Below are 15,678 nucleotides of genomic sequence, written 5' to 3'. Positions count from 1 at the left end.
CAGAAAGTTAGTAAGTAAAAACCATGATAAATAGATATACTTATAAAGATAAATAAATGAATAAATATTGAGGTATGAAAATAATAGAAGGCAACTATGGTGCATGTCACCAAAGAGCTCAAGCGGATTGAGAGATTGGTTCCATGACTAATTATTTACTTATTTGGGTTCATCCAATCATCTGTTAGCCAGTTATTAGCTTAAATTAACTGATGTCAAATGTTAGGATGGTAGAATTAAGTCAATTTCATTTTACTGTTATGGTCATATGTTCAACCTACTTTGAACAATAGTTTTAATATATAGATAAATAGATTCACACTATTGTATATCCAAATGTTTTAGCCACGATAACAAAGACAATTTCCTTGATTTTGGTTTCTATATTTTGGTCATATTTATATTGAGTCATCAAGTTTTTATAATTTTATTTTGGTCTCTATATTTTTAGATTTGTTGTCATTTTAGTCCATACTATTATCTCACTTACAAAAACTATGAAAGTAATTAGTGGATTGCACTACTAGTTTAAAATTATGTTTTTTTGTAACTGAGATGACATCAAGGATTAAAATTTCAACAAGTTTGAAAATATAAGAACGAAAATAAAGTTATAAAAACTTGAGGACAAAATTAAAAACATAGACAAAACAGATAAACCAAAGAAGTATTTTCATCAAAAATTTAGGCGAATCCCAAAATCACTCTTAATTATATGTCTTCATTTTTGTTGAATGGAAACATTTTTTTTTAAGAGTAATTGAATGGAAACTTTTTATTTATTATTATTACTGGAATTGAATGGAAATTTATCGTAAAAAAAATGACAAAAAAGTCCTATAACAAATAAATAAAAGAGTCCCAAGTCAACACACTGCATGGATTGGCATTGACAAACTAATAGAGGAATTCAGCTGCACTTGCACTATACTTTCGATGAAACCTCCCGAAATGAAAATTTACAATAAAAATGCCCTCATTATCATTGAGCTGAGCCAGCCTCGCTCGCTAGCAGAGTAGTAGTAGTAGTAGTAGTAAAAGAGCACAAAAGAAAGAGAGCAAGGAAGGACGTTCCACATTCAAACTATGCGGTGGAGTTGGTTCATGCCATGTCCTCATTTCTTTATTAAAAGAAGAAAGGAAAGAGAGAGAGCATTTTACTTTTATCAGAATGGAAGCAAGTTACTTGAGAAGCTGATTAAGTGTTGCAATGCCAAGCCTATTCCCATTCGTACCCTCTTCCCTCAACAGCTCCTCCTAGTAACCAACTTTTCTTCTGAAGGGCTGCCAATAGAGTTATTTATTTGGTACAAGGGTTCTCTTGAAGGACGAATTGTTCTCTTTAAGTGTTATAGTTATCCTTTCTGATCGAATTTGTGTCTCCCGTGTTACTAAAAGACAACATCAGGCGATGGTGTGGGAGAGAAGGCTAAAGATTGCAAGGCAGATTGCTCATGCTCTTTCTTATCTCCATACTGCCTTCTCAAGACCTGTCATCCACATGAATATAGATATGCTCTGTATCTTATTAGATGAACATGATGTTCCCAAATTGTCCCACTTTTATGCTTCTGTATCAATCCCGATGGTAAAACTTTCGTGGAATTTAATTATAAATTTGCGAATTCAAAAATCAGAGACCCAGAGTTTAATGCAACAGGCAAGGTAATGGAGAAAACTGATGTATTTGATTTTGGTCGGTTTCTTCTAGAACTTTTAACTGGAGAGGATTCTCTTAAAATATCCCGATTGACAACTGGTGAAGATACTACTTTGGTAGCGTACATACATAACCGTGCTCAAGGTAGTTGCATAAACGAGATTGTCGATCCTGCAATCTTGGCAGAAGGAGGTGCTAGTTTACAGCACCAATTACAAGCTGTGGCAGACCTTGCCTTGACATGTACAGTGAACGATCCACAAAGAAGGCCGACTGTGGTTGATGTCACCAAACAACTCAGGAGGATTGAGAGGTTTATTCCATTACTAATTTCTTGCATTCATCCAAACATCTATTAGCTTAAATTTTCTAATGTCAAATGCTAGGATGATAGATTGAACTCAATTTAATTATGATCTAAAACGAATTTCAACTGTTATGGTAATTTGCTCATACAAAGAATCATATATTATTCTTAATGAGTTCAACCCAATTTTGCCAATAGCTTTAATATATAGCTAAATAGATTCGCATTGTTGCATATTAAGATCTTCTAGCCATGACAACAAGCAGAATTTACTTAATTTTAAAACAGATGGCCATGAATGGAATTTAGACATGTTAAAAGCTCTCTTGATGAAGAAACATATAATGCTATTATCAAATTCCGATTGCTACTGAGAAGCATGCCTAATAAACCAATATGCATGGTAAAGGAAAATTTTCTATCAGATCAGCTAATGGTTTTTCTCAATCACACAAATTCACACAGGATTGCGAAGCGCTGTTGGGAAGTTTGCAGAATTTAAAGCTTCATGAGCGTTTTGAAATGTTATTATGGAAGATTGCAAATGATATCTTAGCAACAAGAGCTCGAATGAAGCAAACATGTGAGATGGAAACTACTTGCTGTCCTTTGTGTGAAACTGAAGAAGAAACATGCCTACACTTATTCAAAAAATGTTCTGTAGCAAAAGCAGCTTGGTTTAGCTCAAGCTGGGGATTCTTTATTGAGTCTTTGAATGCTAATAACAGCTTTGATCTCATTAAAAGTATAGTCAGTCCTCCAGCTCATGTGTTACGTGAGCAGGTCACCAAGGAGCAGTTTGTTCTTATGGCAGCAAAAATTATGGATCACATTTGGAGTTTGAGAAATCAAGTGGGGTTCGAGAATAAGAAAATAAATTTCCAAGCAATTCCTTTCCAAAATTTCACAGAAATTTGAAGTTCTTGATTATGCATCATTGAAGGGCAGACTTCTATTGATCATCAATGAAAGGCAAGTTGTGTTCTAAAAGTGGCCTCTGGAAGGCCACCTGAAGCTTAATTGTGATGCAATTGAGTGCTTACAGAGCTCTTATACTGTTTAGTTGGCTTGTAAATTTGGAATGGTATGCTCATTTAGACAAGCAAGGCATTGTGTCCTTCTGTCCTTTCAATATAATTTACATTTTATGAATAATAGGAGAGTGGGATCTGTTAATCATGCAATAGATTCACATTATTGCATGTCCAAATGTTTTAGGCATGTCAACAGGCATAACTACTTATTTGATTTCAGAAGATTTCCTGATTCACAACGGCTCAGAGGTTGTGAATCAAGAACAGAGTTGATTTCAAAAGACTTCAATAGCTCAAAAATTAGACATTAAAAGGAAATGCCAAGCTAGATTAGTATACATTATACAATGTATATATCCTTCTGGTAAGCTAGAACCTAGTCTGGCAGACTTATTTCCACCTGATACTGTGATTTTAATCGTTGATGTGAATTTGGGTAGTAAAAAACATATACAGTATTGCCCCACAATTGATCATAATAACCAGTATATCTGCATTAACTCATTCCATTTCTCATGACAAAATGATATCAATCATCCCTGTATAGAGCTCTGAAAGAAAATACATATGATGTCCGAAAAAGAATGAACCAAAAATTGTCCGTAGAACAAACAGAGATGTGCCTCTTGCTCTAGTGTTACTGTAAGAGAATAAAACAAAAAACTGACACTATCCTAATAGAGATGTGCCTACTGCCTAATCCTGCTTCAATATGTTATCTACAAAAAATTAAGATGGCACATTCTAAGGGAGATAAACACTGATATAATTGCCATAATTTAATACAAAACTTTGTTGAAGAAATGTTGCTGCATAGGCCTGCTCAAAACTTTTTGGATGGAAGTGACAAGAAACATCAGCTCTAGGTCACACAAACTCATCTGATACCCAGAAACTCTAATCCAATAGCCTTGGGCGGAAATCCATGCTGAGACAGATATTCAGCATTGCAAAACTTACTCAGATGCCTCATCCCACTGTCACAAAGGATAGTCACAATAGTGGCACCAGGGCCAACAGATTGTGCCACCCTAACGGCTCCAACACAATTCATGGCCAATGAACTTCAAAGAAAGAGCCCATCATTCTTCAAAAGAAACCTGATAAAATGCAAGCAGCTTAGCATGAAAACACATAAATTAATTGTGTTATAATCAAGGAAAATGGGTGAAAGAATGAATTTTTTTATGTTTTATCATCAGAAAAATATTAATGGTAAATCGAAAAGGGAAAAGTGTCCACAGTACTATAGAATCAGCAGTACAACAAACTCATCAAGTTGGAACAACTTTTTCCCATTAGTTTCATTTCTCAACCTCTCAGCAAAATATATCACTTTAAAAAAACAAAAGCATGCACTTACCTAGACATTTCAACAGCTTCCAAATCTGTGCCTCTGAAAGCTCCATCAAGTTTTGCCATCATGAAATTCTGTGTTAACCTGTTGATTCCAATTCCTTCTGTTATTGTGTCAAACGGATTCTGAAGTCTTTGTCCTTCAGCCTCCTCTCTAGTGTACATCACCCCTCTTGTAACCTTATTGAATAAACTAGAACCGGGAGGATCTATCACGAAGCACTTAATGTTTGGATTTTTTTCCTGTTGAACATACGCTAAGGGACTCATTGACTACTTCAATATGAACGTTTAAACAAATGGAGGGAAAGAAATTAACCTGGAGAAACCTGGAAACACCAGCCACTGTCCCTCCTGTGCCTGCAGCCGCTACAAATGCATCTAAACTACCTCCAATCTGATCCCAAATCTCAAGCCCAGTACCCTCATAGTGTGCTCAGAAGTTTGCTAGATTTTCAAACTGATCAGCAAAGAAGCCAGCTTTGCAATTATGTGGTAGAGCCGAACTTTGTTTCTCCACCAGTTGTGTAATCAATGGTTTGCTCCAGGGATTCACCATTCATTTGGTCAGCGTTTCTATGCTTTGATGCTGCCTCATTTGCTTCTGGTGCCCTTCTGCGTGCAATTTTGACAAAGTGGTCCTTGTGTGTAATTGAGACGGGTCTTACCCTTTCAATAGTAGCTCCAAGGGATTCAATTATTTGAGACTCAGAAAATTTGCAAATAGTAGAAAAGTTAAGTATGTTGTAGCACATAAAAGAGGGGCAAAAGAAAGATAAGAGAGAAGGAGAGGGAGAGGGGGGAGAAGTTATATCATGTTAGAGAAGTTAGCCATGCATCCATTCATATCTTACAGCTTCCCTCACCATGCTAACATTTTTTATGAAATCTAAAAATTATTCACAATTCCGACACCTACTGGCCTACAACCACTTGATTGCTACCTATGAAAAAATTACGTGAAAAAAAAAAGGCCAAAATAATCTGCCTAGAAATAAGAAGACAAATCTTTCTTTATCTTGCTTCAAGCCTTATCTAACCACTAAATTGCATATAGTGAGATTATGTGTGGATATTCTAGTTCATGAGGCTAGGAAAAGAAATGGAAGTAAGACATAATCATCATTGTTTAAGGAACTTCATATATTTCAAGAATAAAGTATACCCAAATATGTCCTGCTGCTATCAAATGGCTCCTGATGCATAAATTCCCTAACAAGTCAATAATGTAAACCTTGAAGGTCGTAGCAGAAACACAGAACATTGCTCATTAAGAGTACATTCCATATTTACCTTCTCGATAGCAGCATCATCGGGGATAACCACATGGCATTTGCATCCATAGGCAGAAGCAACTGTAGCAAGGCTGATAGCAGTGCTTCCTGCACTCCCCTCAGTAACAACTCCACCTTGAGCTAGCTTCCCAGATTTCGAAGCCTGCATCGAGTCACAAATTGGAATGCGTACAAAATAAAACCAACACCAATGATCAACAAACACAACATTCTATACTAAACATTAATTTTCAAAATAACTGCCATCACTTTCTTTACTATACACCAAGAAATTCATATCACTAGCCTTTTATTATTTTAGAGAGGTTTCATTCATATTTAGCATTATTCCATCCTTGACAGAGCAATGTTCCACTTGAAACAATTAAGGTAGCATAGAAAAAGTAATAAAAAAAAAAAAATACAGATAACATTATAAGATTCCTATGATTGCCAATTCTTATTTTGTATTAGACATCTCCTTTTATATTAGTTACATTATTATCTACCATCTTCCATTTAATTAATTTTGGACTTAATATGATTTTTTTTAATAGAAAAACTTTACTTAAATTTTGTAATTTAATTTTAATTAAATTAATTTTTTTTTTTTAGTTTATATATATATATATCACTGTTTATGGATCATTGTGTATTTGTGCCTAATTCAGTGTCATAGTTCTTCTTTGATATTTTAGAGCACGTGGATCAATGGTTTTGCCTTTTGCGAGTAACTAGGAACTAGGAAGTCCTTAATTTAGCAATTTACTTGCACTAACTCTTGTAATTCACTTTTATGTTTTTGTTCTTTCTTAACATTATTGAATCCAAATCAATGCATTTCACATTTAGCAAGAGGTAAGCATGAGAAAAAATAATTAGTCGATCCAATCTGTAACCCTTACCCAATTAATCTAACCTAAAATCTAATCCATTTTGGATCCGAACTAATTGTACAGGTCTTGACTCTTGACTTGACTTCATCTAGACCAGAGCTATTGACCCACTCTCTTCTCTTCCCAACCCATCCAAACACGTCTCTTGGTCAGTCATAGCAGCACTGATCCACCACGTCTGTGAATCGCTGATCTTGGCCTCCGTCAACACCTTCTCTCCATGGCCCACCTCCATCTCTACCACCCTGTATCTGTGAATCGTTGCCACTCACAAGTTGTGTTGATCATTCCGCTATTGAGGAAAGCCAGTGAGCAGAGCAGAGCAGGCACAAAAGGGTAGGCTAGCGAGAGAGCAACCCTGTTTCATATTATTCAAGCTGTGAGGAGGAGTTGGTTGAGAGAGAATTTCTTTAGAATCAGTAAGAAAGATGACGAAAGAGAAAAAGCATTTGCTGAGAATGGAAGCAAGCTATTGGAGAAGCTGATTGCCTCCTGCAATGGAAAGCCCATTCCCATCCGTAGCTTCTCTGCTCAAGATCTCTGCCAAGCAACCAACAACTATTGTGAACGTCAGGCATGGGAATTTTTTTTCTAAATAACAACAAATATTAAAAAATTTAGTTAAGTGTCACGTTTCAAGAGGATGTAGAAAACTAGCATCTCGAGTGTCTAAAACTCGAGTTTCAAGATAAAAATCGAGTTTTTAAGTCTCGATTTGTAAGCGGATAAGTGTGATGTGGAAAAAAATCCACGTGGAAATCGAGTTTTAAAGACTCGAGTTCCATAAACGCCGCTATAGAGCTCAAAAACATCGCTATAGGGCTTAAAAATGGAGTTATAAAAAAATTTTGCAGGAAAACGCCGCTATAGGGCTTAAAAATGTCACTATAGGGCTTAAAAACGCCACTATAGGGCTCCCTGAACCTAGTATTGAACACTTATAAAAAAATTTTGCAGGAAAACGCCGCTATAGGGCTTTAAAATGTCACCATAGGACTCAAAAACTTCACTATAGGGGTGATCAAAATAAATTTTCTTTTGCATGGAACTCGATTTTCAAAAACTCAAGATCCATGTGGCATTTTCAGTCCAACAACACTCGCAAAGCGAGTCTTTAAGACTCGAGTTTAAAATGGATCTTGAGTTTCTAAAACTCGAGATGCTATTTTTCTTAATTCTTCAGAACTTTGCCTAACTTACTATATACTTGGCATTTACGTTGTTAGTCTGCCCATTCCCCCCAAGCATGGCATTGGTACAAGGGTTCTCTTGAAGGATGAGTTGTTCTTGTTATGTGATTAGCTGACAAAGTCGATTTAGCCATCAATGATTACCGCAAAGAAGAGTGCTCATGGTAATATGTTAAGGCCCATTGGGTGTTGTCTCGAGACTACACCTCCCATTATAGTGTATGAATTTGCTGCAAATGGTATCCTTGCAGATCAAATATATGTCTCCCGCCGACGTTAGCCGGTGGTGTGGGAGAGAAGGTTACAGATTGCAAGGCAGATTGCTCATTAATTTCCTATCTCCATACTGTATTCCAAAGACTTGTCATCCACATGGCTTTGTCATCCACATGGCTATACATATGACAAATATCTTTTTTTTTTTTTTTTTTTTGATAGAAAACTAAAATTCCATTAACATGAACTAGAAACAAGTACATCAATTGAGAGAGCATGTTTTAAGAAACAAGGGCTCTCCTCAATCCAAGCAACATATTGCTCAACACCCTGAGCATGTTTTGCTAACAAGTGGGCTACCTGATTACCTTTCCTACCAACATGTGAAATAGATGAACATGATGTTCCCAAACCATTCAGCTTTTTAGTATCCATATCAATCCCTGAGGGTGAGACTAACGTGGAAGCTTATAAGGGCCTTCGGAATTTGTAAAGTTGTTATTTACAACTATGTATTTTATTGGCTTTTATTTCGTGCCAAATTTGATTGTAATTGTTTTTCAATCTTTTATACCATGTATTATTGTGGGATTTCATTGTAAGGGTTGTGCGATAGAGAGAGAGAGTGTGAAGACTCAAGCATTTGAAGATTGAAGAATTCTCGCGGGTATGTCGCGACTTAGCTTCCCGCGAAGTGACACATGTGCCATGCACATGCTGGAATGCGAAAAGTCAGGCCAAGTGGAGACAGCTGTGTCTCACGAGTATCTCACGGGTATGGCCTTCCCGCGAGACACCCACGAGGCATTCTGTTCTGCTAGCCTGTCCAGCCTGAGTCACACATTCTGTGCCTACACTATATATACCCTCATTACCCACAAATGTTGAGGAAGGCTTTAGAGAGAAAACCCTAGCCAAACACATTGAGAATTAGAGATTGTCCTCCCCACATTTCTCTATACACTTACTTGTGGTATTTCCTCAACTCTTCCTTCTCCATTTCCATACTGTTAGGACATATGTGATTCACATGTTAAGAATATATGTCACTATTTTATGTAATTGGCTAATCCTTTGACAAAACACACTTTACTTGTATTTGGGTAGATCTAGGATGTGTTTAATACTTCAAGGAACATGTTGTTCAAGTCTAGTATTAAGGCCATGAAGATTGGACCAAGAAACAAGTGAAGAAAAGGTGTTCATTAAAGCTGGATAGATAGCTCGACACCTGTGGATAGATAGCTCGACACCTATAGACAGATAGCTCAACAACTGCTCGACACTTCTTGACAACTGGCTATCTATCAAGCTCTTAAGGTGTTTTCTTATCGCAATATCGACACCTTCTCGACAGCTGATGGATCGATCGAGAAAGCTCCTGTCCCCTCAACAGCTTTTCGACACCTCCTCTACACCTAGCTATCTATCGAGGTTTAAAGCTCGACACCTCCCGATCGATCGAGGTATCTATCGAGGTTACGGGAATTCAGATTTTCAGATCTGATTTTTGGGCCAGGCTTTTGTATTTGTTTAGAGTTTCTTTTCACACAACCCTAGACCTATATAAGGCTTACATTAGAGGTCGTCACATAAGAGAATACAAGGAGAACATATGCAAAAGGTAACCGATGCCTTATTCTCTCTGAAAGAAGTTGCTGCGTCTTTATGCCTTAGGGTTTTGTAACCAAGTGCTTCTTAATCTTCATTCTTGATGAAGTGAAGAACTTTGCAGCCAACATCTTCTTTTAGTTGGTGATTGAAGTCACGTACTAGATCCGCCCAATTGGTTAGTCACGTACTGGGATTTGTGCATCATCAAAGGGTGGCGTTCATATATTGAAGAGTTCAGAGGTTCTGCAGCGGTAGAAGGTTTCTACTGTGAGTTCATCTATGGGAATTGTAAAGTCTATGGACAAAGGTTTTGTACTAGATCTGAGACTTCTCTTTACTATAGTGGATTGCTTTTTGGGAAGATTTCCCGCCAGGTTTTTTACTGTGAAACTGGTTGGTTTCATTGGTTTTCTTGGATCATCATATCTTGTCTTATTTACTTTTCCACTGCATTCATTATTGACATGATATTGATGTTTGTTTGGTTCAACAAGTTTTATTGATAATAAATCTAATTAACAACTTAGGTTTAAAACTTGTTAATTCTAACAATCGGGGTCTAAATTTCTCAACAAGTAGTATCAGAGTAGGTTCACTCTGATTGGATTAATTTCTTGAGTGTGATCCTTAACCTCCGTTGTCATGGAATCTCTTGATTGTTTTGATTTGCATGATCTTATGTTGAATGATGATGATGATATTCAAGATGCCTATTGCAAGCTTTATAATTTTTGTATGAAATCTCTTGAATGTTCTACAAAATTAAAAGCTAAATTTAAAAAGGTCAAGCTTGAAAAAGATGATTTGATTGCAAAATTGGATGAAGCCAATAATTTGAATGAGAATTTTAAAAATCAAATTTCATCTCAGGTGGACAAAATTAAGAGTTTGGAAGAGCAACTAATTGAATTTAAAACTAAAGTTGAAAATTTAACTAGTGCCAAACTTGTTGTTAAGCCTAACTCAAAAGAAAAAGATTTTTATATTCCTCCATTTAAAAGGAATAAGGAAGAGTTGAAGGCTAATATTGCTAGGATAGACAAGGTAAAAATTCTGATATTAACGCTAAAGTTTCTAAACCTATGTCTAAAACTCCTCTTAGGTTGAATGAAAAATCTGAATTTGTCCCCATTTGTCATCATTGTCATATTGTTGGTCATATTAAGCCAAATTGTCCTAAGTTGAGGTCTCTGTCAACCTCTAAGGTTAAACCTCCTTCTGGGAAGCATAGTAGTTTGAAAACTACTCATATTTGTCACCATTGTGGTGTTTTTGGACACATTCGTCCTAATTGCTTTAAGTTGTATCCTCATAAGCAATTCTCCAAACGGTCACGGGTTTCCTCTCAAGGACCTACACCTTTGTTTGGAGAGTTATTAAAAGTCTTGAGTTTTTTAACTCAATTTTAAGAGAATTCTAATTCTTCTATGTCCTTTAGTAGACATATCAGGACACGTGCCTTTTCATCTTCACGGTCAAAGACTCATGCTGTGTGGGTGAAAAAGGAGCCTAAGACTTAATTGTCTTTTCTGTTTGTCCTTTATTTTAATTCTTTCTATCTAAAGTAGGACTCTCTTTACTTGATTTCTTATCTGCTTTTAGAATCATGCTCTCATGCATTTGCACTCTTCTATCATGCCTTCATGCATATGCATCTTTCTTTCTGCTTTCATATTGTTTGTCTGTTTTTGTTTGGTTGTTTAGTTTTTATTTTGTTTTGTTTTCAAAATAAAAATAAAAGAAAAATCAGAAAATACAAAAACAGCGTGTGTTCTGTGTACATTGGTACTTGTGTACCTTGGATGGCCATTGAAATAAAGTTTTCTAAATTTTATATCGTTTGTAACTTAAATGAGCATCTCTATGCACAACTAAGAAAGTGAGCTTTGTGGCTCTTGTTTGTGATGAGTAAGATTAAGTTATCTCTTATACTTAACACTCATATCACTCTTTTTTGACGGGTATGACTAGAAAATCCTAAGAGAAAGGCATAAATAACCATCTCATCACTGTTGCTCGCCAATCATGAATGACACATGTATGCTTCAGCATAGCAAAAGTGCAGTGTCAATGATATTTGTATGCTTCGACATAGCAAAATTGGAATGTCAAAAATCAAGGATATTTCTTTTCTCTCTCTTATATGCCCATGCATGATATGCTTAAAAAAAAATATGCAAAAAAAATAAAAAGCAAAAAGATTAAAAATGCTTTAAATATGGTTACAGACGTGTATTCTAGGAGGTGTGGGAATTATAGGATGTACCTCGAAGGTGATAGTCCCCATCAAACAGTTATGATTGTGTGTGAATTAAAGTAATTTTCTCATATCTCAAATCGTCATAACATGTATACACTTATGCAATCTTGCAATGTTTTTCATACACAACACACAATATTCTTTGCTACTCTTGATACATGTGCAAGTACAACATGATTTGGTCATCACTAGATTTACTCGTGCTAATGTATGCTCACTAAACTGTCTTGACTTGTTTTTGAAATATAAAATTGATTAGACTTGTTTAGTGTATGTGTGTGTTTTGGGATCTATGTGCTTAACATTTTTTTCTTGTTGAGAGATTTGTTTTTTACATGTTTTGCATCATTCTTTTATTTTTTCATCTATAGCATCTTGTTTCATTACATTCATGCATTTATATGGATTTCTTGTACCCCCTGGATCATCCTTGATCATCTTTATGTTTCTCAGGTGAAACTTTCTAACTTCTTGTACCCTTTGTTAATCATGACAAAAAGGGAGAGAAATTGTGGAGATTTTGTGGTTTCTTTCTTTAAGATTCTACAAGTTAGGGGGAGAAATACATGCCTCTGTAAGGGGGAGATGTGTTTCATCTTGTTAGGGGGAGTGTTTACTTCCTTCTTCTTGTACCTTGGGTCTTGTGACCATTTTTACATACATTGTGCTTATCTTCTTTATGTGCTAATGTATGTCTTCTTCACCTACCTTTACATGTGTTGTTTCTTTTCTATCTTTATACACATGTTTCTTATTACTTGTATGCAATCTATTATTTCTGTTTCGCACAAAAATGCCTTGATGAGTTTTGTTTAAAGTGTTTCAGAAATACAGGTTGTCAAAGTCTAGTTGCCATAAACTCTCTTCTTGCAAAGTTTTTCAAGATGTTGTGTTAGGATAGATTTTATTGTATTTAACAAGTGAGTATGAGTTGAGTGATTTATGACTTCTCTCATATGTTCATTTGTTTGTTGTGGTTTTGTCACGGATTGTCAAAGGGGGAGATTGTTAGGACATATGTGGTTCACATGTTAAGAACATATGTCACTATTTTATCTAATTGGCTAATCCTTTGACAAAACGCACTTTACTTGTATTTGGGTAGATCTAGGATGTGTTTAATACTTCAAGGAACATGTTATTCAAGTCTAGTATTAAAGCCATGAAGATTGGACCAAGAAACAAATGAAGAAAAGGTGTTCATTAAAGTTGAATAGATAGCTCGACATTTGTGGACAGATAGCTCGACAGCTGCTCGACACCTCTCGACAGCTGACTATCTATTGAGCTCTTAAGGTGTTTTCTTATAGCAATCTTGACACCTTCTCGACAGTGGGTGGATCAATCGAGAAAGCTCTTGTCCCCTCGACAACTTCTCGACACCTCATCGACACCTAGCTATCTATCAAGGTTTAAAACTCGACACCTCCCAATTGATCGAGGTATCTATCGAGGTTACGGGAATTCAGATTTTCAAATTTGATTTTGGGCCAGGCTTTTGTATTTGTATAGGGTTTCTTTTCTCACAACCCTAGACTTATATAAGGCTTATATTAGAGGCTGTCACATAAGAGAATACAAGGAGAACATGTGCAAAAAGTGACGATGCCTTATTCTCTCTAAAAGAAGTTACTGCGTCTTTACGCCTTAGAGTTTTGCAACCAAGTGCTTCTTGATCTTCATTCTTGATGAAGTGAAGAACTTTGCAGCCAACATCTTCTTCTAGTTGGTGATTGAAGTCGCGTACTGGTATTCGCGCAATTGGTTAGTCATGTACTGGGATTCGTGCATCATCAAAAGGTGGCGTTCATATATTGAAGAGTTTAGAGGTTCTGAAGCGGTAGAAGGTTTCTACTGTAAGTTCATCTACAGGGATTATAGTGTCTAGGGACAAAGGTTTTGTACTAGATCTGAAACTTCTCTTTACTATAGTAGATTGCTTTTTGGGAAGATTTCCCCCTAGGTTTTTTTACTGTGAAACTGGTTGGTTTTATTGGTTTTCTTGGGTCATCATATCTTGTCTTATTTACTTTTCCGTTGCATTCATTATTGACATGGTATTGCTGTTTGTTTGTTTCAATAAGTTTTATTGATAATAAATCTAATTAACAACTTAGGTTTAAAATTTGTTAATTCTATCAACTAGGGTCTAAATTTCCCAACATATACCATTGAGAGGTTGATAGCCCAAACACTTACCGCACCCTTTAAGAGTGTTGTGTGACATTTTGGTACTGCTGGGAAGCATTGAAAGAAGCCAAGGATGGCAGATGCAACGTGGAGCTTGTTGCGGGATCCGGAGAGCTGGACAAGACACGGTTCCGAGAAGCCTTGTTGGAGTAGGAGCTTGGAGGGCCTAGGTACATCGGGTAGATTAGGCTTAGAGGGTCTCTTGCTAACCCATGTATTCCAACTAATTGTCTAGTGGATCGATTACCGCTTGGAGGTCGGTGGAGAGATTTTTCGCTGAGTTCTTTAGTTTCCTCTTCGATAACACATCAGCGTGTTATCTTGTGTTTGCATCCTTCTTCCCTATTCTTTTATATTCCATTATACTGCTGTGTTGCTTAGTTTATAAATTAGAGTAGCTTATTTGTTTATCTGCTCGCATTTACACTACTCCGCACTTAGTATTAAGTTAGTGTAAAATCTATCGAGCTGTAAGTTTTATTTGGAGGTCTAAATAGCTCTTGTCTTTTCAACACATTTTCGAGCTTTCAATTGGTATCAGAGCAAGTACACTTGTTGTGGTTTAAATATCTGAGTGTGATCCTTGACCCTATTTGAGATGGACGGGTCTTAATCGCTCAATGTTCCACCATTCTTTGATGGGAACAATTATACTTTCTGGAAAGTCAGAATGAGAGCATTTTTATGCTCTATTGATGATACCGTTTGGGATGCGATTGAACTTGGCTGGACTAGGCCGGAGGCTCCTAAATCCACTTGGGATAAGGTAGCTCTTGCGGCAGCCAATGCTAATAGTAAAGCTTTAAATTCTATTTTTTGTGGTGTGTCTCCAGATGAATTCCACAGGATCTCTAACATGACAGTAGCGAAAGAAGCTTGGGAGATTTTGGAGACTACCTATGAGGGTACAAAGAAAGTTAAGGACACAAAGTTTCAAATGCTTACCACCAAATTTGAAGAGCTCAAGATGGGTGATGATGAACCGTTTGATTCATTCTATGGGAAGTTCAACGAAATTGTAATTGCTAAACTCAACCTTGGTGAGAAGATTGAAGATACTAAGGTGGTGAGAAAAATTCTGAGGTCTTTGACAGAAAGTTTTTGAGCAAAAGTTATAGCCATAGAAGAAAGCAAAGACTTGGATGAGATCAAAATCCAACAGCTAATTGGGTCTCTTCAAACATATGAGCTGGGACTACCTTCCCATAAGACGAGTAAATCGCTTGCTCTTAAAACCATCACCGAAAGAATGGATGATTCCTTCGAAGAAGATGGAGTGGAGAAGGAAGTAGCATTTCTTGCGAAGAACTTTCGCAAATTTCTGAAGATGAAGAACAATGGGAAACCGTTCAACAGAGGGAAGTTTTCATCTTCAAGAGGTGATAGGAAGGAGTTTAAGAGGAAAGAAGGGAAGGATTCTCAATCTCTTTCAGACATTGTGTGCTATGAGTGCAATGGCCATGGACATCTAAAGAAGGAGTGTCCAAATTTTCTAAGAGGAAAAGGCAAGGCTTATGCCACAATGCTCAGTGATACAGATTCTTCCAATTCTGATTCGGAAGAGAGCTGTGACGGAGAGGAAAACTACTCCGCATTTATGGCCATTGAGCATGTTGAGTCCATATATGACCTGAAACAACTTGTTCAAGAACTTGAGGAGCATAGTGATGAAGAACCCATG

The 15,678-nt window shown here is 36.5% G+C and overlaps 1 protein-coding gene and 1 pseudogene across 1 annotated transcript; one reads left to right on the top strand and one right to left on the bottom strand.

The window, feature by feature from the left end:
• Positions 1 to 1,668: 1,668 nt before the first annotated feature.
• Positions 1,669 to 2,885, top strand: LOC136064717 (LRR receptor kinase SERK2-like). The gene is made up of 2 exons (XM_065766797.1): positions 1,669 to 1,973; positions 2,696 to 2,885. The coding sequence occupies exons 1-2, from the start codon at positions 1,669 to 1,671 to the stop codon at positions 2,883 to 2,885; spliced, it is 495 nt and encodes a 164-aa protein (XP_065622869.1).
• A 585-nt stretch (positions 2,886 to 3,470) lies between these two features.
• LOC111983941 (cysteine synthase 2-like) lies at positions 3,471 to 6,762 on the bottom strand (annotated as a pseudogene).
• Between the last annotated feature and the right edge of the window lie 8,916 nt (positions 6,763 to 15,678).

The sequence above is a fragment of the Quercus suber genome, unplaced genomic scaffold, assembly GCF_002906115.3.
Source record: "Quercus suber isolate HL8 unplaced genomic scaffold, Cork oak 2.0 scaffold_745, whole genome shotgun sequence".
Classification (NCBI taxonomy): domain Eukaryota; kingdom Viridiplantae; phylum Streptophyta; class Magnoliopsida; order Fagales; family Fagaceae; genus Quercus; species Quercus suber.
This window is presented reverse-complemented; position numbering and strand designations above follow the sequence as displayed.